The sequence below is a fragment of the Miniopterus schreibersii genome, assembly GCF_964146895.1.
Source record: "Miniopterus schreibersii genome assembly, chromosome: 18".
Classification (NCBI taxonomy): domain Eukaryota; kingdom Metazoa; phylum Chordata; class Mammalia; order Chiroptera; family Miniopteridae; genus Miniopterus; species Miniopterus schreibersii.
The window spans coordinates 2,227,428-2,250,913 of NC_138121.1; the positions used below are offsets into that span (position 1 = coordinate 2,227,428).

The 23,486-nt window shown below is 45.3% G+C and overlaps 2 protein-coding genes across 11 annotated transcripts; one reads left to right on the forward strand and one right to left on the reverse strand.

Moving 5' to 3' along the window:
- Positions 1–760: 760 nt before the first annotated feature.
- ZNF331 (zinc finger protein 331) lies at positions 761–23,472 on the reverse strand. 10 transcript variants are annotated; one of them, XM_081118330.1, is made up of 6 exons: positions 12,937–13,077; positions 11,743–11,809; positions 6,037–6,398; positions 5,159–5,242; positions 3,785–3,911; positions 761–2,555 (listed from the first exon to the last, which is right to left on the reverse strand). In XM_081118330.1, exons 4-6 carry the CDS (start codon positions 5,165–5,167, stop codon positions 1,348–1,350), a joined length of 1,344 nt encoding a protein of 447 aa, XP_080974456.1. In that variant the 5' UTR covers positions 5,168–5,242; positions 6,037–6,398; positions 11,743–11,809; positions 12,937–13,077; the 3' UTR covers positions 761–1,347. The 10 variants fall into 10 exon arrangements, with proteins under 10 accessions (XP_080974456.1, XP_080974457.1, XP_080974458.1 ...); XM_081118331.1 differs by having other exon boundaries at positions 11,470–11,809; XM_081118332.1 differs by lacking the exon at positions 12,937–13,077 and adding an exon at positions 12,521–12,705.
- Positions 17,516–18,987, forward strand: LOC308547637 (vomeronasal type-1 receptor 4-like; the record flags this gene model as incomplete). Its single annotated transcript, XM_081118341.1, has 1 exon — positions 17,516–18,987. Exon 1 carries the CDS (start codon positions 18,049–18,051, stop codon positions 18,985–18,987), a length of 939 nt encoding a protein of 312 aa, XP_080974467.1. The 5' UTR covers positions 17,516–18,048.
- Positions 23,473–23,486: the final 14 nt, after the last annotated feature.

A 23,486-nucleotide genomic window follows, 5' to 3' on the forward strand; every position in this document is an offset into this window, starting at 1 on the left:
CATGTCCCAGCTGTGGGACCTCCAGGATGCGGAAGGGGTACAATGTGCTGGCTCAGTTCCTTCCTGAACAAGGTATGTTAGAGTACCCAAGAGACCGGCTCATGCAGTTTTAATTTCAGCCGTCTGTTGGCCGTCTAGTGACACACAGAGCAGTTTACTTGGCATTTCCTTGATGGGAAACAATGCTGAACACAATTTCATTACTTACTGGCCACCTGGTGATCTTCTCTTGTTCCGGTTATTGAAGTCCTCCCTGTACTCTTTATTTTTATTAAAGTTTTTTTTTTTTAAATTTATTGATTAGAGAGAGAAACATGGATTTGTTACATGTATTCACTCATTGGTTGATTCTTGTATGTGCCCTGACCAGGGACTGAACCTGCAACCTTCGGGGAACAGGACGACACTCTAACCAACCGAGCTCTACCCGGCCAGGGCTGATTTGTCTGGTCACTGGCTTGGGGCATTCTTTATATTTTCCACGTGAGTCCTTTGTCAGGTGTAGGTAACTCTCCTCCAGTCTGCGTCTTGCCTTTTCACTTCCTTCATGGTGCCACCGAAGAATGGAACTTTGTACTTTTGATGAAGTTCAACTTACTAACCTTATTTTACATTTAGTGTCTTTCATGTCCTAAGAAACACTATGGGCCCCAAGGTTGTGAAAACTGTATTTTCTTGTAGAAGTTTGATAGTCTTGTCTGAACTGTCACCCCCACAGGGGATCTTCTTGTAATAATTCATTAGTAGCAACACTGACAGGAATGATACAGAAACAGCAACAGCTACCATTTATTGAGAGCTTACGCAATATTCCAGAAACACTTTCAAGGCGTTTACATGTACGAACTTGTTTAATCACCACAACAGCAGTACTAGGTAGTTATCCTCACAAATAATGCACAGGGGTAAAAGCTAATTTTCCCAGTCTCACAGGGAGTCAGGAGGTGGGATGATGGTGGTGGTGATGGCCCGGAGGGAATGTGCCACGATGAAAGGCTTTTGCACGTATGTTGCATTAGCAGGTACTCCCCAGGACGGATCTCAACTGAGACTGAAAGGTGCTGGACACCTTCTATGTATCCATCAAACCAACCCACTCAGTAAAAAAGTTGCCTACACTGAGTATGTTGTAATCATGGAGGGAAGATGGTTTCTCTAGTCTCCAAATTTGCTTCTAACCTGACTATCCTGATACTTTATAAGGAGTGACCAGCGAACAGTTTATGTTAAATCACATCATGAATTTTCCTCATGTGGTGAAAGAAATGAATGCTGTTTAGAGGCCTCCGAACATTCTTTGTATTCAGGTTTGTCAGCAGTGTGAATTCTCAGGTCCTCTAAAATGGTTCACGTGGTCACAGGCCTTTCCACAGTCCTTACACTCATGATGTGGGTTTTCACATGCTGTGTAAGTTGATGACTGTGGCTAAAGGCTTTCCCACATTCTTTACAGTCATAGGGTTTTTCCCCTGTATGAATTCTCTCATGTTTCATGAGGCTTGACCCATAAATAAAGGCCTTTCCGCATTCCCTACATTTATAAGGCGTTTCACCAGTGTGAATTCTCTCATGCTGCGTAAGGTGATAGCTACAATTAAAGGCCTTCCCACATTCCGTGCATTTATATGGCTTTTCACCAGTATGGATTCTCTCGTGTTTAACAAGGCTCGAACCCCAACGAAAGGCCTTCCCACACTCCTTGCACTCATGAGGCTTCTCACCAGTGTGAATTTTCTGATGCTGTGTAAGGTAATTTACGCGTGTAAAGGCCTTCCCACATTCTTGACATTCAAAGGGCTTCTCACCCGTATGAATTCTTTTATGTTGAGCAAGGCTCGAACCACAGATAAAGGCCTTCCCACAGTCTTTACATTCAAAGGGCTTATCACCACTGTGAATTCTCTTGTGCTGAATTAGTTTATACAGGCGGCTGAAGGTCTTCCCACAGTCTTTGCATTCATAGTCTTTCTCACCAGTGTGAAACCTCTGATGCTGAGTGAGCTCGTCCCCACGTCGAAAGGCCTTCCCACAGTCTTTACACTCGTACGGCTTCTCGCCCGTATGAATCCTCCTGTGGATAACGAGGCTCGAACCCCAGCGAAAGGCCTTCCCACAGTACTTACACTCGTAAGGTTTCTCACCAGAGTGAATTTTCTGATGCTGAGAAAGCTGATTACCCCAACGAAAGGCCTTTTTACATTCTTTACACTCATAGGGCTTCTCACCAGTGTGAATTTTCTGATGTTGAGCAAGTTGGTAGCCACGACTAAAGGCCTTCCCACATTCCTTACAGTCATAGGAATCCTCCCTATTATGAAGTCTCTGATGTGATCTCACAGAGGTATTTCTGCGACCAGCGGGCTTTCTCACAGAGCTGATTTTCACTTGGTTGATACTCCCCTCTGGAGGGCCCTGCGCTCCTTCCGACTCACCTTCGCACACCCAGTCAAGGCCAAGGGGCTTCCTTTTCTCAGCTGAGTTCCTTTTGGAAAAACGTTTCTCACAAATGCCCTTTTTTGTAGGTAAATTCTTGGTTTCATATGGTGACTCCAAGTCTAGAAGAAAAGAGAGCACCACGTTTGTTTCCTTTTAGGGAAACAAAGCAAATAAACAGGCCTAACTACAAACCGAAAGCTTCTCCCACAGAGTAAACATGAACCAACCAGACCCGAGTTGGAATGTACAGTCCACGTCTGCTCCCACAACGTTACTGGCGAACACTGAGGACTGGCTGTCAGCCCACCCATTTCCTGTCAGCTGATACGATCAAGCAAAAGACATTAGAGGGGAAACTCTCAAAATGAAGATGAAAAAGAGTAGTTTGTAGGCATTGTGATGACATACCTGGGGAGCCCAGGAAAATCAAATTACAACCACCTGAAAGTAAAAAATCACAGAGACTTCAAAAAAGAGAAAGAAGTAGAGAGCAAACACGTGGACCGGACAGGGAAGGAGCAGGTCTTGTTTTAAACTTTTGAAGGCCTCCTCCCTGGAGGAGAAGAACATGGCAGCTGACAGTACAGACTCTGGGCCGGAATTCTCACGTTCGGCTCCTGTTCCGACTCCTCCGGCGACCACGTCCTCTCGCCCCAGGGAACTCATCTACAAGTCAGGCTCAATCATCGTGCCTATCTTACAAGCTTGTGAGAATGACATGAAATGTATTTATACACACACTCACACGCAGTGCCTACAACAGTGCCTGGTGTACAGCAAGCACAATATCAGCCATAAATATTATGGTTGTTATTTCACTAACAGAAAAATAAGACATTTCCCGAGACAATTACAAGACACTATAGTCTAATGTTTAACTCAAAGTTCATGGATTTATAACTTTCAGCCTCACTTCAGGCACGTGTGTCAGAAGTGAAATATGCTCAGTTTGGTTTTACATGAATTCTGTTTGCTCAATCCACCTCTACAGAGAAATCAAGTCGCTCCAGAGCACAGGCAATTTGGGTATAAACACTAATATCACAGTATGAAGCTTGGTTTCCTTGAAGATGGTTGTGAAATGAATGTTCCAGAATTCTAATTCATCCTTTGCTCATGAAGAGAGCAGGAACTACGGGAAGGGCCAGATGAAGGTGGGAAGATCACTGATGGATGACAAGAGGAAGGTGTGTGATGCCCCCTTTCCAACTCGATAAAGCTCAACAAGCATTCCCTGGGAACAGGAAGAAAACTCAACTTGTTTCTTGAAAGACAGTCCTAAAATCCACAGTGGAGGGGGCCAACACTCGGGGAGCAGAGGCTAAGCTACACGATGCAGGCAACTTACCCAGTGAGACCAAGTTACTATAGTTCTCCAACATCACCTCCCAGTACAGGTCCCTCTGCGTCGAGTCCAGGCAGGCCCACTCCTCCTGAGAGAAGTTGATGGCCACATCTGAGAACGTCACCATACCCTGAGAACACAAACCCACATGTCCCTGATGAAACAGAAGGGCACAGTTTCAAGATGAAGGACAGGAGAGGAAGGGCTACGCTCTGGGTAGAGTGGATACAGCGCGCACACTGGAAGCCTGGGATATGGCTGTGCCAAGCAGAATCCCTCATGTTCCTGCAGAGAACACCAGCTACACTGTGGAATTCTTAGGCACACCAACCTGTCGGAGCAGGGATAAAACAGTCCGAGGTTCCCTCCCATTGCCTCGCACAGAGCTCGCCACATGCCTGCCTCACATCCTCACATCCTCAGCAGGGGTGGACTGCTAGAGCATCTTTTGCCATTTGAGGGGAAAGAAAAGAACTCCTCCAGTTTTGTTTTGGAAATGTAACATATGATCTTTTATCTTTGAAAACAGGGCTGGCATATTTGAGTGTTTTCAAGCCTCCAGTTCACCATTTTGCCAGGTTACCTTTTAAGCAGCCTTCCTTTGTAATGACAAAAACATTAAAAAAATTCCATTATAATCATCACGGGTGGATTAGACTTAATTATTATAATTAGACACTTAGGTTGGACAAAATGACTAAGGTTCTCCCCAGTTCTTGGGAGCATGTGGTCATCTATTCCTCCGTGCCGGACGCTCTTATCTGTGACCACCACTACCCCTGCCTGTCCTTTGTTCCTGATTGACAGGATACTGGTAGCAAGTGATGCAGAAGCACAGAGGTCTGGCAGTTCTGTTCAACAACAAAAGTGACCTCTTGGGTTCCTGGCAAGAGCAGGATCGCTGCTGAGTCCACAGGCCTCAGTCACAGCCCTACCGGATTCTAACAGCCTCATAAAGCTTGGGCTGTCACCACACACTAATCCTGGGACCAACAAGTATGAACACTCCCTCTTATCTGACTGGAAGCAACATCAGTGGAGAATCTTCATTTTCTCCTGTGCTCAAATGGGTCCAACATCTCCAACTAATCAAACCACGGACCCGACTAAAATCTTTCAAGAGACTTTCTCTCTCCATTGCTCCAACATTCCTGTTGACAAAAAAAAACTGAGCACGAAACCGAATAATTAGCTCCATATTAGTGAACATGGGCCACAAAGGCAGGCGTGGTGTCAGTCACCATTCATCGGCACGGGGAGAACTGGGAACGTCATCAGATGGGGCTCACTTGGGCAGGAGGCTTCGGGGTAATTCACAAAAACAGCCACAGGACGGGAACATCACATTGCAAGAAGGAAAGAGAAATACACACTTACGTGGGCCATAGCTTTAGAATGAAGAACTGAAGAGTTGTCTAGGGGTTTCCTTCACCGAAGATACAGAGTCCAGAGAAACCAGAGCTGGACGAAGAGACAGAGGCATTGAAGTCAGTGCACCGTGGTCCCCAAAGTGACATCATACAACCTTTTTGCTCCTCCATCTTTGCTTCCAAAGAGCCCCCAGCTCAATCCCCAACACCCCCACACAGACAATGCACATCAGGAAAAAAACAAGCGCTCCCGCGAACTCTAGGAAACCCAGTGGCACAGAGTGGAACAGAGGAGTTTTATTTATATTTTGCCTTGAATTCAGACCCAGACATTTTAGCAAGAGGATTTCTGGCCAGCTCCCTGTTAGGGGTTAAGTATTAAGAATTTGGCCTTGACCAAACAGAAGTCCGGCCTTTGTCCTCAGCTTCTGAGAAGTAATCTGCATCATACTTGATAGGAAGGTCCTTGTTTTGGGTACCAGCTGGCCATACTACATCCTAGGATGGGGCTGGCCATACCCAAGAGTCTTTGGGTGGAACTGGCCACACCCAACAGTCTTAGAGTGGGAGCTCTTCATTCTAGAAGGATCAACCACGTAATTTGGGATGGGGATTTTGGGTCATGGGGTATCAGTTGAACTGGAGACTGAGGTTAACATCTGAGCAAAGAATCAATCAATCATGTCTATATTGGTGCTCTGGTGAGTTTCCCTGGCTGGCAATGCGCTGTGTGTAGTCATTTGTTGATGCCAGCAGGGTAACAAGTCCTGGCTCCTTGGGGAGAAGACAATGGAAGCTCATGTTGTGAACGCCCCTGGAACTCACTTTATGCGCCTCTTTCCTTGGATGATGCTAATCTGTACCCTTTCCCTGTAATAACCATACCCTTGAGTAGAATATCTTCCAGTGAGTTCTAGGAGTCCTTCTAGTCCTGAATCATTGATCCTGAGGCTGGTTTCAGGAAAGTGAAGGTGGTCTTGGGTGAAGACTGCCCCCTTAAACCTCTAACTCTGCGCAGGAGGACTGTGATCTGGACCTGAGTGGGTGTGTTTAGGGTGCTCAGCCTCATTCTGAGTCCATCCTGCTCCTTCCAGTCACACAGTTCAGGGTGAGGAGGGGCTGCATCATCCAAACTCGAGTCTCTTCGGGCCTCTAGATAGGGTGATGTGGGTCAGGACATGGCAGGTGGACAGGAAGGAGAAGGAAATGCCCAGGCAGCCTCAGCACTCCGCGTCCAGAAGAGCTGACTGCGTAAAAACATGCAGACTATCAATGTGGAACATTGATGTTAGTGGTTATTCAGTGCTAAGTTGGAAGAAATACTTAGACATGAAGAATATTTCAGACACATCGTCAGTAGGAAAATCAGGCTAGTAAAACAAGAGGATACATTACAGTTGTAAAATTCTATATATGAACATATACACACACACACACACAAACACACAGACACTGATACATCATAAGACATCAACAGAAAGGGAAACAGAAAAATAAAAATAGAAGAGAACATCCTGGAAAATTACATATCCCTTGCACAGAAAAGAGTTAACATAGCGGGTCTGAACCTGCTTGCAAGATTAGTCCTTGGCTGGACTTCCAGCATTCCCCCCATTCCCTAACTGATAACCGTGGCTCACGCTCCTGGAATTTTTGTATGTGTCAGGCAGATGATGCCTATGTGACTGATGCGGCATAAAAACCTTGTGCTCCCTGGCTGTGAGTTTCCCAATAAACACTGTGTGTCGTTGGAACTTGATGGCGGAGGGCTTAAGCACGTGCTGTGTGACTGCACTTGGAAGCTTGCGCCTGGTTTCTTCCAGCGTTTCCTGTGCGCCTTCCCCTCTGGTGACTTTGCCCTGAACCTTTTCACTATAATAAATCTTAGCTATGGGTAGGGCGATGGGTTGAACCCTGAGTCCATCTAGAGAGAATCACTGAACCTGGCGGTGGCTTTGGGGACCCCGGCACACCCTTTGATCTTGAGTTTCTTTTAAAAAAAAAAAAATCTTTATTGATTTCAGAGAGAGGAAGGGAGAGGGGGAGAGAAACATCAATGATGAGGGCGCCATTGATTGGCTGCCTCCTGCATACCAACTGGGAATTGAGCCCGCAAGCTGGGCATGTGCCCTGACGGAGAATCGAACCTGGTCTCCTAGATCCCAGGTCTATGCTCAATCGCTCAGCCACGCCAGCTGGCCTTAAGTTTCTTCTTTTTGTATAAGTATACCTCACTGGGTATTTACAACCACGCACTGGCTTGACATATAAACGTGTGCATTTATTTCTTTTAAATTTATTAAGGGGAATTTAGACTCTCAAAAGATAAAAACAAAGTTTCATCTTGAACTTGCAGAAAAAGCTCAGATAATTTTTGGATTATTTTACTTAGTAACTTTTCCTTATTTCCTTTCACTTCCTAAACCAACTCTTTGATGTCTACCTATGCCCACATATGTTGGAGTCGTGAATGGACACAATGACCAAAATTCCAAAGGATGTCTTAGATGCTGGCGCTTGTCTCGATGCTGCTTGGTTTTATGTCCTGATGGGTGGGTGAATTGTACTTCTGAACTTGTCCTTTTAGCCATGGTGTCCTGCAGACAACTGCTAAATCAACTGACCCTGTTAGTCTTCACTTTGCACCAAACATTATTAGAAAAAATATGTAAGGTATGAAACTTACAAAATAAATTCTATTTATCTCTGCAAAGAGCCTGCACATTCAGGATTGTTTGGTCATGACCTGACGTGAGTGGTTACAGTGAGAACGATGCCATTCTTAGCACCTGTCAGGGCATATCACCTGCAATTCGCCACAGGCATAGACCACAGGCTGCCTCCTGCTTCTTCCATTCAGTTACCTTTCCTTGCCAGATTATAAGCAATGGACAGGTAACGGTGTCCCTTCAGTGATTCCAGTACTAATACCACAGGGTCAGGCACATAACAGGCACTTAACAGAAGTATGATTTTGACTCAAAATTCCACTTTCTGGAATGTATCCCAAGGAAGAAGCTATAATAGTTCACATATATAGGGTTTCCCCCCAAAATGTATACACACACTTTGAATAATTATAAAGGCAGTATTTATTAAAATACATTTCATTTTTAAAATTGAGCTATCAGCTGTTCAAGTGTGTATACATTTTTTTGGGGACACCCTATATATACACAAGAATGTTCAGAGAAATTTTTTACGGTACAGTTTTTTTACTGAAGTAATTGTAGATTCATGTGCAGTTATAAGGAATAATACGAAGGGATCCTGCGCACCCTTCCCCAGCGCACCCCAATGGAACACCGTAGCAAAGGTACAGCACAACATCACAACCAGGGCGTTGAGACTGACATGATCCATCAATTTTATTGATTTTCCAGAGAATTATTTATTTTATTTTATTTTATTTTATTTTATTTTATTTTATTTTATTTTAATTGTTGAAAGTATCTGAGAATTCTTTAAAAATGAAAAAGTAGAAATAGAAATATCTCACAGTAGAGGACAGATTAAATAAATTAAGGTCTGCTATAATGGCATATGTTTATTAATAATGATACTGACTTAAGTTGATAAAGGAATTTAAGACAAATCACCAAGCCATGAAGGTCGGTTTTAAAAGGTATGTATAACGTGGGAGGTGAAATTAAGAATACAGGCCCGTGGTCTGACTTTCAGGATTTGAATCTGAGCTCTGACAGTTGCTAACCTCAGAGTGTCTGTTCCCCTACAGGTAAGACGGGGGTAAAAATAGTACCTACCAGGTATGACTGTCTCAACTATTAAGAAGAGAACCTACATAAAGCACAATAATATGTAACAATTATGCAATACACGTTAGCTGCGATTTCTGAAGATCAATAATGTCACACACCCCTAGACTCATTTTTATAAAAGAAACTCAATCCTATTTCGTCCCCAAAATATGTGATTCTCACACCTGCTGTCTATATAATCCATGCTAACTAAAAACTTTCAGAGTCTCTTAAGAATGAAATTCTTTTTAATTAACAATATTAGAAGAAGAAAAAAAGATTCTGAGTCAGGTAAGAAGGAAAGGTTCCCTCCCCACCAGCAAAAAGAGGGACACTCATGATCCTGCATCAAAAATTCAGCTGAAACGATGCCAAATTGAGAACATTAGATACCAAATTAAGAACATTACCGAGAGCCTGAATCTTGTCTTCTGTGGGATATGGAAGATTTATGTGAACATTTTTAACTACCGTCATCTTATACTTTTTTCTCATATCTGCCCCTGGAAATGTCACTTCTTCAGTCCATATCTGTAATGTGTCAGTGATCACTGTCATCGTCTGTGAAAGAAATACTAAAAGCCTAGAAAGTCTGATTTTGAAAGTCTCTCTTTCTTGATTTGTAGCCATGGGATCAATTTCAACTGATGTATCTCCTATCCTATAAGGGGTAAATATATGGGAAATTTTTTCAAAGCAAGAAGGGGATCATAGGCACACCTCTCCCCTCCCCACAAGCAGACAGGCATAACATGACCCATGGATCCCTTTTACAAACTAAGACCTGAAGAGTCTGGCTTATTTACATGATCAATTAGCAGAATTCAATGCTCTAGAAACAAAACCATACACACATGCTTAGAGCAGGAGGGGAGGACTGGAAACATGTACACTGTAATATCAATAGTCATTAGCTCTAGACCGTATCGTCACAGGTAAGTAATTTCAGTTTCTTCTTTATGAGCTCCTTAGGAAATTGAATTTTTTTTGCAGCAGGCCTGCATTAATCCAATTTAAAAAAATATAACCTAAGGCAGTCCCAAATTAAAAGGCCCCCCACAGTTATGGGGGTTGAGTGTGATATTGTAGTCATTACGGGAAAGTTGAATGAGTAGGCCTGTGGTAGACAGAACAGCTGTCTCCCAAGATGCCCATGTCCTAATTCTGTAAACTGTGAAAATGTTTCATTACATAGCAAAGGGGAGTTAGGTTGCAGATGGACTTAAACTCACTAATCAGCTGACCCTAATATAGAGAGATTATCCAGAATTATACAGGTGGGTCCAATGTAATTGAAAAAGTAGATGAGGGGTGTCAGAAGGAGAGAGGGAAAGATCTGAAGACAGAAGCCAGGTCAGAGGGCTGTGACCTGAGAGGGCTTGTCTTTGCTGGCTTTGAAAATGGAGGAATGGGCTGCAATTCCGGGAACGCGGGCAGCTTTTGGAAACTGCAAAAGGCAGGAAAAGAGTGCCCCCTAGAGTCTCTGAAAAGGAACGCAGCCCTGCTAACTGGTTTTGCCCGGTGAGACACCATTTTGGATTTCTGACCTCTAGGACTGTTAAGATAACAAATCTGTGCTGTTTTAAGGCACTAAATCTGTGGCAATATGTTACAGCAGCAAAAGGAAACTGTTACAAGACCCCCCAGTACTGAAAAAACAGGTGACAAACCAATATCACCTCCCTGATCTTGAACAAAGGCCTTTCCCTGTGTCTCAGAAATACTATCAGGCCCTGAGTACAACAATAGGGGAGAACATCCTGCAAAATACCTGACCAGTACCTCTTAAAACTGTCAAGGTCATCAGAAACAAGGAAAATCTGGGAAACTGTCACAGCCAAGAGGAGCCTAAAGAAACACGACAACGAATTGTAACGTGGTCTCCTTGATGGGATCCTGGAACAGATGAAGATGATGTAAAAACTAAGGGAAATAAATAAAGCATGGACTTTAGTTCATGGTAATGTATAAAAGCTGGCTTATCCGTCACAACTAATGTCCCATACTAATGTAACTTGGTAATAGTGGGGAAACTGGGGGCAGGGTACCAGGGAATTCTCTGTATTAAAAATCCTTTGGAATTTTTCTATAAATCGAAAACCATTCCAAAAAAATAAAATCTATTGAAAAAGAACACGAAACAGCTATATGTAGCCCACAAAACATAAAATACTTAATATATGACCCCCTATGGAAAAAGTTGACCAACCTGGGCTCTAGATCCAAAACTCATATCCAGTATCCATTGCTTTTCACAGTTCATACAAGATGCAACTAAATAAGCTTAAACTGTCAGTCAGACCTCAAAGAAGACCTGGCTAATACGACTGAAAAAAATCCCTGCCTTTATGACAAAGACCTTTGCTCGAACCCCAACTCTCAAAAGCCTCACAAGGCTGTTTACTTTGTCATTTACTGACTAAAACAATCAAACCTTCTCCTTTTTGTGCTCCGAAAGTCAGGCCTGTGAAAAGACTGAAGATGTCTAGTGTCTGATTCCACCTAAGGACGAATAGCCTCCTTCCCACATCACACTCTATAATAAATCGCAAACACTCACCTCCCAGTAGTATTCTACACCATCAGATTCTTAGAAAAAAGCACACAGGAGGGTGTGAACAACTGGCCAAAAGAACAGGTGAATGCTCACCAGAGAGGGTGGGTCAGTGGGGAGTACACTGGGGACTACACCTGCACAGCCCTGTCACACTTCTTGGGAAGGAATTACTGGGATAGGTCACTGTTAGGGGGGACATTTCGGGCCAAGGAAAGCAAATATTCTTAAGCCCTATAACCAAATCACTTTCTGAACAACAGCAAAACTCATCTAAACCTTGATTTTAAGATGTGCAATGATTCTTCTCCCTCCTGGGGATGCGATTTTTTCTGGAGAATCTGGCCTGGGGGAGAGAGAAGGAAAGAATGAGACACCAGGTCCTTTCTGGAGCACAGGCCACATCAGAACATACCTTCCCAGGCCACACGGGTCCCCATGTCACATCTACAACCAACCAGAAACAAGGGGGAACTCGAACCTGAGTATTTCAGAGATTCCTGGGGACCAGGCTGTAATGACCCAGGTTTTGTCACTATATAGCCGTTCACTCCCCCGCACCTGCCAAGTCAGGGACCTCGCCCCTGCAAGAGAGCAACCTTATTCCGGAGGCCTTTCCCTCCTGTCACTCGAGTAGTCTCTATGGAGAGCACTTTAAGGTCTAAAATTGTCATCTCAGGACCACAGTCCTTCTTGCTGGTCATTCCCATTTCATACAGGGTTCAGGCTCTGACTCCCCCTTGGGCCACTGCGCCTAGGCAGCAGGTACCACATGGCTGGAGGGTGAAGGCAGAGGGGCAGCAGCGACATCACAGCTACAGGTGTCCCCCCCTCCCCATGGCCCCGCCTCCGGGGCTCGCTCAATCCCGCCGCTGTCTCAGCCAAACAATCGCACTGTCAGGAGAATCACCTCGGCCCTGTCACACCCACGGACACTCACGTCAGAGTCACCGTGCGGGGCCCTGACCACCCACAGAGGAGCAAAGGCACGTCCCGTAGCCATGGAGACGCGTCCTGGCCCTGCCACCCCGGCGAAGCCCACACGCAGGTAACTCACACAGCAGAGTCCCCGAGTGACACACAGCCCGGCCGCGTGGCCCCCCCACAATCACGCGCAAGTGCGTCATAGCCACGGAGATGGGGTCCAGCCGCGTCCCCCCACAGACGCTCCCACGCGCGCGTGTCACAGCCACGGGGACGGGGCCCGCCGAGTCACCCCCACACACAATCACGCACAAGTGCGTCACGGCCGCGGGGACAGGGCCTGTCAACTTCACTGACGCTCCCGCGCACCTCAGCCCCGGGGGCGCGGCCCGGTCCTGACACCGACACACACGCGCGCACTTCTCTCCGCAGCCGCTCCCGCAGCTACGGGCCGAGGCCGCTTCAGGCCTCCCCGCCAGGGGCGTCTCGCTCACCGCCACCCCCCGCCGCATCCCGCGCCGGTTTCCTCCGGCGACGCTAACAACTTACCGCTCGGGGCCGAACGATCAACCGGGCGTCGGGAGGGGGCGCAAGGGCTGAGGGTAACTTCTGGCGGCGTCCTGGGAAGCCGGCGCCTAAAAACCCCGTGCGTCAGACGCGCGTCTCCCGGCCCGCACCGCGGGGCGCGCCTAACGACGCCTGCCCCAGAGGCCTCTGGGAAATGTAGTCCAGAATCCAGGCACCCGCGGAGGTGGAAGCGGCTCAGGTCCCAGCATGCAACTCTACAAGGCCCGAAGGAGCTTTGCCGCAGAGACTTCTGGGAAACGCAGTTCCCGTCCCGGGAGCCCTCGGGGCTGGAAGCCGGGCCTACAGAAAGCATCCTGCCTCGCCCTCTAAAGAACCTCTGCGCCCCAGAATCCGCCGGGGGGCGGTTGGTGGTGGGGGTGGAACGGCTGACGGAGCGGCAGAATCTGCACATGCCGGGAGCCCTGCCCGCCGTTCAGGTTTCTCCAGCGCGAAATTCCCCACTGCTCAGGGCAAAGGGCCAACTCCTGGGAAATGAAGTTGTGCCAGGGAAGGAGTCCCCAAAAGAAAAGGTGGGAGTCCTGCGCTGTTGCTTCCCACGCGCATTTCGGACCCTTTCACAGGAGTAGCCAGATAGCAATCTGGGATATTACTTTGGACTTGAAAAACATGGGTTTGAACTGCGCGGGTCCGCTTATCCGTGGGTTTTGCTTTTTTGCTTCCAGGGATTCAACCAACCAATTTGGATCTGGTTGGGAATTCGAGATGCAGAGATCTGACCGCATGCATTATACTATCCCCTTTTATATGAGGGCCTTGAGGACTTGAGCATCCATGGATTGTGGTATCCTCAGAGGTCCTGCAACCAATTCCCCACGGATGTCCAGGGCTGGCTGTAGTTTTAGTTTTTTTTTTGGGGGGGGGGTGTCGAAAGTTATACAGATTTTCAATTGTACAGGGTCTGCAGCCCTAACCCTCGTGTGTTTTTCTTTTTAGGGTTAACTGTAAAAGAATTCCTAGTCCCCATCTATTATGAAGTGGTTGATTTTAAGAGTAAATGATAATTTTCCCTTAGATTTTTTATTTATTATTTAAATTCTGCTTTTCTAATTGACATTCCTTTTACATCCATTAACTGGTATGTTTTTATAAAATAAGGCTTCCCCTTATAAAGTATAACTATGTGGTTACATCTGATATTGTGCCTGGCCGGGCGTGGCTCAGCGGTTGAGCATTGACCTAGGATCCTGGCGATAGGGGTTCGATTCCCCGTCAGGGCACATGCCCGGGTTGCGGGCTCGATCAATGACTCTCTCATCACTGATGTTTCTCTCTCTCTCTCCCCCTCCTTTCCTTTCTCCGAAATCAATAAAGATATATTTAAAAAAGAAAAAGTTTAAGAAATGTGGGATCAAATTTAAACCAAGTTTGAGGATACAGGAATGGAATAAAGATGCCCCCCCTGCAATGGGAAGAACATTTCCCAGGGGGGGGTATTGGGGCTGTAAGCGCACCACCACTAGCAGTCATGGGAAGAGCCTTGGAATGAAAGAAACAGGAGGTTGCAGAGGACACGCAGCCCGTCACCTCGCCCGGAGCGGAGGAGGGGCCAGGGGAGAGGCAGGTCCCGCCCTAGGAGAACGCGAAGAGTGGGGTGGTGTGCGCGTGTCGCAGGAGGGGTGAGGTCTGCAGACTCCCCCGACCCGGGGGAGCGCGCGGCGCCTGGCGCTGCCCGCCGGGGGTGGGCACCTGCGAGGGCGGCGAGAATCCACGTATCCAGTGAGGGCTTCAGCCGGCGCAGGGGTGGGCGAGGAGGGCCGCTGAAAGGTTTCAGGCGGGAAGACGACGACGCAGGTGGCGTCCACACCGCCGCGGGGCAGCCAGGCGGCAGGGCTCCGCCTCCGAGTGATTTTAATCCATAACGGAAGCTGATCCCAGGGCTCGGGACGTCTCACGGCGATACAGGGCCACGCCACGAGGGGGACGGGCGGGCGCGAGAATTTTAACGTCCGTAGCGGCCCCCACACCCGAGCTGTGCAGGTTTGCGGACCCGGAAGCCACCAGGCGCCGGTGTGAAGGAGACAGACTGAGTATCCCTCAACGGAACGTGACCTCCAGGGCTCCAGATCAGCTTCCGGGTCTGCGGGAAACTGCGCAGGCGCAGGCGCAGGCGCAGGGAGGTGCAGGGGGGCGGGGCCTGCACTGCGGAGCGGGAGAGGGAAGCTCGTGGGAAAGCGGTTAAGCCAATGACCGGACTTGGCCTGGAAAGGGGCGTGTCTACCACCCGCCCCGCCCCCAGGGCCTTTCCTATTTGCCCCAGTGAACTTGATCATCTAGGCTCCCGCGCGTTAGAATGTCCTTCACGTGTTTAGGGGCACGGTTGCTTCCTGCCTGTTTTAAGTAAACGTTTTAGATAAAAGCTTAGGGTGGTGTGGACCCCTTATATTTGGAAGCCGAGATGTTTTCCTTTTAATAAGCTGAAACTGGTTTAAGTGAAAAACTTTTTTGCCTGGGGTGGCTGAGTGGTTGAGCATCGACCTATGAACCAAGAGCTCTTGGTTCTATTCCCCATCAGGGCACATGCCCCATTGTGGGCTTCATCCCCAGTAGGGGACGTCCAGGAGGGAGCCGATCAATGGTTCTCATCATTGTTTCTATCTCTCTCCCTCTCCCTTTCTCTCTCTGAAATCAATTTCAAAAAACAAAAAACCCCACCTTTTTGCCACCAGGCAAAGACACGCTGTGATTCCTGCAGAGGCGCTGAAGAGTGATAAAGAATTAGATTTTGCATAGAAGAACTCAGGGAAGCAGATAGCTCAGGAAGGCAAGCATGCTACACTGCCAGTCCCTCATCGGCCAGACCTCAGCAGGTCCTTCTCTCTCATGGGAGACTTTGTCTGCTTCCAGGGATCAGGGAAAATAAAATGTGTCTCCTAACCTCATCTCCTTCTTTGTAGATGTTCTCTAGATACTTGTAATTGTTTCCTATAATTGGTAATTGGAACAAAGTTTTCCAAAAATATTCTCAGCTCCCAAGCTTGTTAGTGCCAGTGCTGCTACAGGTGAAGTGATAATTGCAGTTCCCAGGGGAAGCGAGGTCACAGAATCACAACCCATATCTGAGGGTCTGGCTGCCTCCCTCTCACATGTACTAACAGTGCTGACTTCACCGTGCGTCAGCATCCAGGCAGTGGGAAGATGTCGGTGAGTTTTCTCTTGATCAATCTGAGAGGTAGAGTCTGTAAGGGAAGGTGTTGTATCTGGAGTCTGGGTAAGTGCACATACTGGACAAAGACAATCTTCTGTGAGTGAACCTGGTCCAGCACCAAAGCCACAGAGTAAGGGGGAGGAATTCCTGAGGCTTGAGCTGAGTGGGTAAAAAGAGATGGTCCTAGACCTGCTCCAGTCCCTGACGGCTCCTGATGTGATGTAGTGCAGTCCTCACTGACATTCATTGTTGTGTTTTATCCAGCGATTGTGAACTCTGATTTTTAACATGCTTAATGGCTGGAGTTCTGCAGTAAATCTCTGTTCAGCCAACTTTGTGGGAATCACAGACATAATTTTCAGGTTTCTAGAGGTGCACCCATAATAGGTCCATGCTTTTAAATCTATAGGAATCATCAGATCCTGCAAAGAAATTGTGTCTGAGAGCTGTTACTGAAATAAAAATATTTTTTCTGACTGAGTATATTATTTGCTAAACATATTTAATAATTGTGTATATGTTTTCTATGGAGACATCTTTCCCACTTAAAGAAGCAGCATTTAAAAAATATAACTTTAAAACTTTCAGACAGTATTTTCAGACTCAAATACTGGGTGTTCCCAAAAAACGTATACACACTTAAACAGCTGATAGTTCAATTCTGAAAATAAAATGTATTTTAATAAACACTGCCTTTATAATTATTCAAAACGTGTGTATACATTTTTTGGGACACTCTGGCATTTCTGTTGCTCTTAAATATTATATTAATCGAATGCAAGTATGCCATTTACACAATACTCAAGTGTTTTGCCTTATGTGTCTAGTATGTTAATCTTTCATACAAATCTTGCCTTACTGCTAAGAATCTTATTTAACTCAGTTATTAATAAGTAGGTATGAATGTGACCTAAAGTTATTAATAATTTTGTTTCTACAAAGCACTGTTTCTGTGACTTATGTAAGTGAACTTTTTTCCTGGGATAAAGCAAATGAGTCTTTGTTGCCATGCTAAAATTGCACCATTCTTGCACTCATTTAACCCAACTTGTCATGGGGCAGGTACCTGCAGTTTTATTTTGCAATTAATACACCTGCTTTCTATGAAGATCTCTAAAGCTTTATTCAAAGTTTATATTTGCCTATAGAATAAACCTTCATAAATAAGTGGACACTTGACGTTATCAAAATTTTAAAATAAAATACCACAAATGGAAATCAAAATGACAGGGTTCAAAAACAACTGGTTTCTTTGAAAAACACAGGTAACTAGTAGGTTATTACATTATAGATTAAATGCACTGTCTTTGTTACCAGCTCAGCCAGGAACAAATCCTAACTCTGCTCCTAACCAGTGTGTGAATGTAGACGAAACTCAACACCTCTGCGCTGATGTGGTACTCACCTTTGTAAGAAATGCCTCTTGAGCTTATGAGGGATAAAGAAGTTATTTTATGTGTGGTCTTGTTTGTTTTTTAAAAAAATATCTCTTTATTAATTTCAGAAAGAGAAAGGAAGAGAAAGGGAGAGGGAGAGAGAGAAACGTCAATGACGAGAGTCATTGATTGGCTGCCTCCTGCACACCCCCGACTGGGGATCAAGCCTGCAATCCAGGCATGTGGCCTAACTGGGAATCCAACCTTCATCTCCTGGATCATAGACTGATGCTCAACCGCTGAGCCATGCTGGCCAGTGTGGTCTTAGTAGCAGTGATTCATACTTTGAAAGTGTTCTTTAATGGTTACACATTCAACTTTTAGAGGCTTCTAGATGACAGAAAAACTTTAAGTCAGTATTTCAGTAAGAACTGCTGGTAAGTGGAGAATATTGGGGTTCAGCTGACATGATGCGTGTGGCTTATGCCTCATATTCCCATGCAGGGTCCTCTCTAGCTCAGAAGAAAATATCGGTCACTGAGAACAGACAGCATGGCCACCAGGGATCTGGTCGTAGGAACAGTCTTCTTACTACACACTGTTATTGGAGTCCTGGGGAATTTCTCTCTGCTTTACCATTATCTCTTCCTTTATTTCACTGGGTGCAGGCTGAGGCCCACAGATTTGATTGTCAACAACCTGACTGTGGCCAACTCCTTGGTTCTGTTCTCTAGCGGAATCCACTATATGATGACATCTTTTGGGTGGTATGGCCATCTCAGTGATTTTGGATGTAAATTTTTCCCCTATGTTCGCCAAGTGAGCAGGGGTGTGTCCATTGGCACCACCTGCCTCCTCAGCATCTTCCAGGCCATCACCATCAGCCCCATGAACTCCAGGTGGGCAGAGCTTAAAGTGAAAGCTCCCAAGTACGTCACCCCTTTGATTTTCTTGTACTGGATCCTGCAAATGCTGGTAAATGTCATTTTTCTTATGTTTATGTCTAGCAGTTTGGGCATCAAAAACAACACAAATGTAAAAAGTTTTGGATACTGTTCTTCTGTTCGTCACAGGAAAAACCAAGACTTATATGTAGTGTTGTTAATGTCCCCTGATGTTCTGTGTTTCGCACTCATGCTCTGGGCCAGCGGCTTCATGGTCTTCATCCTGTACAGACACAAGCAGAGGGTCCAGCACATCCACAGGGCCCACGTCTCCTCTGGAGCCTGCCCTGAGTCCAGAGCTACCAAATTCATCCTCCTTCTGGTGAGCACCTTTGTCTTTTTAAACACCCTTTCCATTATCTTTCTTCTTATTGTATCTGTTTTAAACAGTACCAGCCAGTTTCTCTCCAACATCAATGCATTAATTACTCTGTGTTTCCCAACTGTCATTCCCTTTCTGATCATGAGCCATGATTCTAGTGTCTTGAGGCTGAGCTTTGCCTGGATAAGGAATATGAAATCTCCTAACCTCATGAGGAATATGTAAATTGTATGTATCTCAATTAAATGTAACTTAAATTGTTATTCCATTAAATTGTCTGTAAATTTGGTGTTTCGCACTAAATTTTGCAGAAACGAATGAGGCATAGAATTGTTAAGAAAAGGCACATGGCCCAGCCGGGCGTGGCTCAGGGGTTGAGCATCGACCTAGGATCCAGGCGATTCGGGTCGATTCCCAGTCAGGGCACATGCCCGGGTTGTGGGCTTGATCCCCAGTCGGGGGCGTGCAGGAGGCAGCCGATCAATGACACTCATCATTGATGTTTCTCTCTCTCTCTCCCTCTCCTTTCCTCTCTCTAAAAAAAGATCAATAAAGATATATTTTAAAAAAAAGAAAAAAAGAGAAAAGGCACATGAATGAGGATCGGCCTGTGGCAGGTCACTGCTGAAGATGGCCATGCTGGAAGGAAATGCAGTCCATAAGGAAAGCTTGTGGGAGCTAGTTCTGACCTTGTACATGACAATGCTAGAGAGGCTGGGGTAATTTATTTCAAATATAATATTATGAAGGGAAATGAACATGTTCAACATATTTTTCAGGTAGAAATGACCAGATTTAACTGGAGTGGGGAAAAAGAGAGCAAAAAAGTACATTTCACCTGATTTTTAAACCACATCTGGTGAGTGTGACAATTTTAATAGACGGGAATTGCAGGACATTGCAACCCGTAGAAGGCAGATGTTTCCTCTGAAGATGGAAATGGATGCTCATGTCTCTAAAATGATGACATCAGCTCATGGTGGGGGTGTCCATGAAATCTGGAGCACTGTAGGCAGGGCCATTCGAAAGGAAAAACAGGAATCCATTCTCTGTATGTGGAGTTTGTGGCTCGTTGATTTTCAAGGAGTTAAGTGGATATTTTATCAATTTTAATATGTTTTTTAAAAAATTGATTTCAGAGAGGTTAGGAAGGGAGAGGGAGAGAGAGATAGAAACATCAGTTCTGAGAGTCATTGATTGGTTGCCTCCTGCAGGATGCCCCCTACTGGGGATCAAGCCCACAACCCCAGCATGTGCCCTGACCCAGAATTTAACTCTGACCTCCTGGTTCTTAGGTTGACACTTAACATGGGCTGGGCACTGTAATTTTAAATTTATACTGAATAGGTCTAGTAAATATGCGCATTCACCAGTAACTGGGAGTAAACAAATACACACTGCTGGGGCATGGCTTAGCGCTTGATGGACATCAGCCAGCACAGGTTAAAACTGCTGCAGGAAGTCATGCCACTGGACAACAGAACCAATTACCGCAGGAGATGCTTGTGATTACATGCTAATCATTCACCTAACATTGTTTTCAAGTGGTGACACTTGTATTTAAATATGTAGACTATAGTTGTAGATATTTCATGTTTATTTATGTCAGGGAAATTACTACTGTGTTTTCTTGAACATACCTAGTCTCTCAAATTTGTTAAAAATAATAATGAATTAATAACAAAAAAACCACACCTGCTACTTTAATTACAAGCAAATCTTGTTTCAAAGCATTTTGAAATTAACAGGGTAAAATTCACATATGACATACAGACCGGAAATTTTACACGTTAAATCCGAAGTCCATTAAATCCGGGTCCCCAAAATTGAGGTTTTACTGTTTAAGTAAAATAATATGGTATTTGTCTTTCTCTGACTGACATATTTCACTTAACATAATACAAGCATTTCTAAACCTGGAAAGGAAACTTTGGGCGCAAAACAAGGAAAAGCTCAGGGCCCTCCCCAATACTATCTTCCCATGGGTTGCTATTTTTGCTTTCTCATTGTCACTGCGCATGCCTGGCCTCTCATTGGGCCACACCCTCTGTTGCTAATCTCTAAGGAGACAACGCCACCTTAATGTCCCTTTTCCCAATATACAATGGGAACATATTTTTTTGGTTTGATACTAGAAATTTCATACATTAACTCCGAAAACTTTTTGTTGTTAATTTACCCTTGTCACCATTCAGTGGGAAGGATGGAACATCGTTCAGTGTTTGGTTTGCATATCAAAACTGATCGGCACGTACACTAAAGTGTTAAGAGATTCCTTGTAAAATAAGAAATATTTTTAGGGCAAGCAGGATGGACTTTCAGATGGTGAAATAAATGGCTTGAGAGAATGGGGAATGGTGAGGGAGTTAATGTGTTAATGTGCTTATTGAGTGGGTCTGGCATGATGGTACCCACCGATGGTTTGAGCCTTCAGCTGGTATAAAGAAAGGGACCACTTGAGCTGTATTATCAGTTTGCCCAGATGGGCAGAACACAGAGCAGCTGTAGTGAGGCTTAAAAGATGTGAATGGTCAAACATCAACAAATGGAGCCACGCTTTAATAAGACTCTGAATGTTTACTCTGGAAACTGCTGAATTGTTGGTTGGAAAAGACTCTGATTTTGCCCCCTGCTAATACTTTATTATATTCCATTCCTTTTATTTTGCTGCACAGGCGAGTTCCATTGCAGGACATGGTTGTTGAAAATGCTTATTAACTACTATTTGTATACTTTGCATAGGATAATTTTTAAAAAATAATGTTTTGTCTATTTTATTATATAAAAAACATTTCTAAACTAGTTTACTCAAAGAATAAATTTCCAAAGGATATGAAAATGTTGACTTTAAATTAGGGGAGGAAGCAATATGTGTCATGGTTCATGTTGAACTATTACTTTATTTTGTTTGTTTTTTTGATCTTCATCAGAGGCTATTTTTTCCATTGATTTTTTAAAGAGTGGAAAGTGGGGAGAGAAAGTGAGAGAGAGAAATCGATGTGAGAGAGACACATCGATTGGTTGCCTCCCACTCGCACCCAACTGAGGCCATCTTTTTAGGCAGACCTTTGCCAGCAGGCAGCTTTTTCCTGGGGGTGGGGGAGCAATTGCCCCACCCATTAGAAAACCTCTGGCCCCACCCTGTGGAGTTTTATGCCTTGCGGTAGTCTACGGCCTGAGGCTCATTAAGAGACTCAGATTAATCTGCCTACTGGCAGAAGCGGATCTCTGGGTACTTTGAGTCTTTTCCTGATCTGCTTCTGGACCCCAGCCTTGGAAAAGCGGACTTTGGCGTGCATCTTGGTCCTTTCCAAATGCATCAAGCCCCAACAGTTAACCACAAGCTGTGGATTGTTGATAGCTCCAAACAAGGTACTCAAGGCCAGTCATAAACAGTGTCTGACATTGGCCTGCACTAGAGACCCTCCAAAAACACTGGGAATCCTAGCAGACCTAACTAATATACAGAAACAAACCCAAACACACAGCCAAATTGGGAGACAAAAACCAAACCCCAAATGAAAGAATAAGAGAATTCTTCAGAAGAAGAGCTAAATGAAATGGAGATAAGCAATCTATCAGATACTGAGTTCAGAATACTGATTGTAAGGATGCTCAACAGCATGAGAAAATTTATGGAAACTATGAAGAAAATTAAGAATGACATAGCAGAAATAAAGAATACATTGGAAGAAATAAACAGCCGATTAGAGGAAGCTGAGGATCTGATCAGATCATCGAATTAGAAGACAGGGTAGAAAAAAAATCACTCAACCAGAGATTCAAAATAAAAAAAACACACAAAAAATAGGAGGACAGCTTAAGGGAGCTGGGGGACAACTTGAAATGTCAGTTTACAATAGCTAAGATCTGGAAACAGCCCAAGTGCCCATCAGTAGATGAATGGGTAAAAAAGCTGTGGGACATTTACACCATGGAATACTACGCAGCTGTAAAGAAGCAGGATCTCTTACCCTTTGGGACAGTATGGAGGGACCTGGAGAGTATTATGCTAAGTGAAATAAGCCAGGCAGAGAAAGAGAAGTATCCCATGATCTTACTCATATGTGGAATCTAATGAACAAAATAAACCGATGAACAAAATAGATGCAGAGACATAGAAGCAGGGAACAGACTGAGGCATCTCCGAGGGAAGGCAGGGGTGGGTGGGTGGGTGGGGAGAGACTAATCAAAGAACATATATGCATATGTGCATAACCCATGGACACAGACAATAGTGTGGAGAAGGCTTGTGGGGGGGAATCAATGGGGGGAAAAAAGGACATCTGTAATACTTTCAACAATAAAGATAAATTTTTAAAAATAACAAAATAAGGTGCAAAACTGCCCTTACCTGGAACATGATGTCAACTTGTTGAAATTTTGCTGCCCGCACTTGTCGACAGTTTGGCTCACGTAAGCTCAGGAAAATCCTCTATGGGTCTGGACGTTTCCTACACGGATAGGAAGGTGTTAAACTATAACGAGCTGGGCAATGTGTTTAACCGGGAGTTAAACCGCAGTCAGCATACAGCTAAGAGGCACCTTAAGGATTCAGCGCGCGTGGCTCCCTGGAGGGTCCCCATAGTAACAGTTTTGGAAACCAACGGGGCAGAATTTAGGGGTCGCGACGCGGGCCGCCCAGGCGCGAGGCCAGGCGGGTCCCCCGGCCGCAGAGGGGGCGCAGCGGAGCCGGGCGCCCGCGCGCCTGCGCGCTCCCCGGC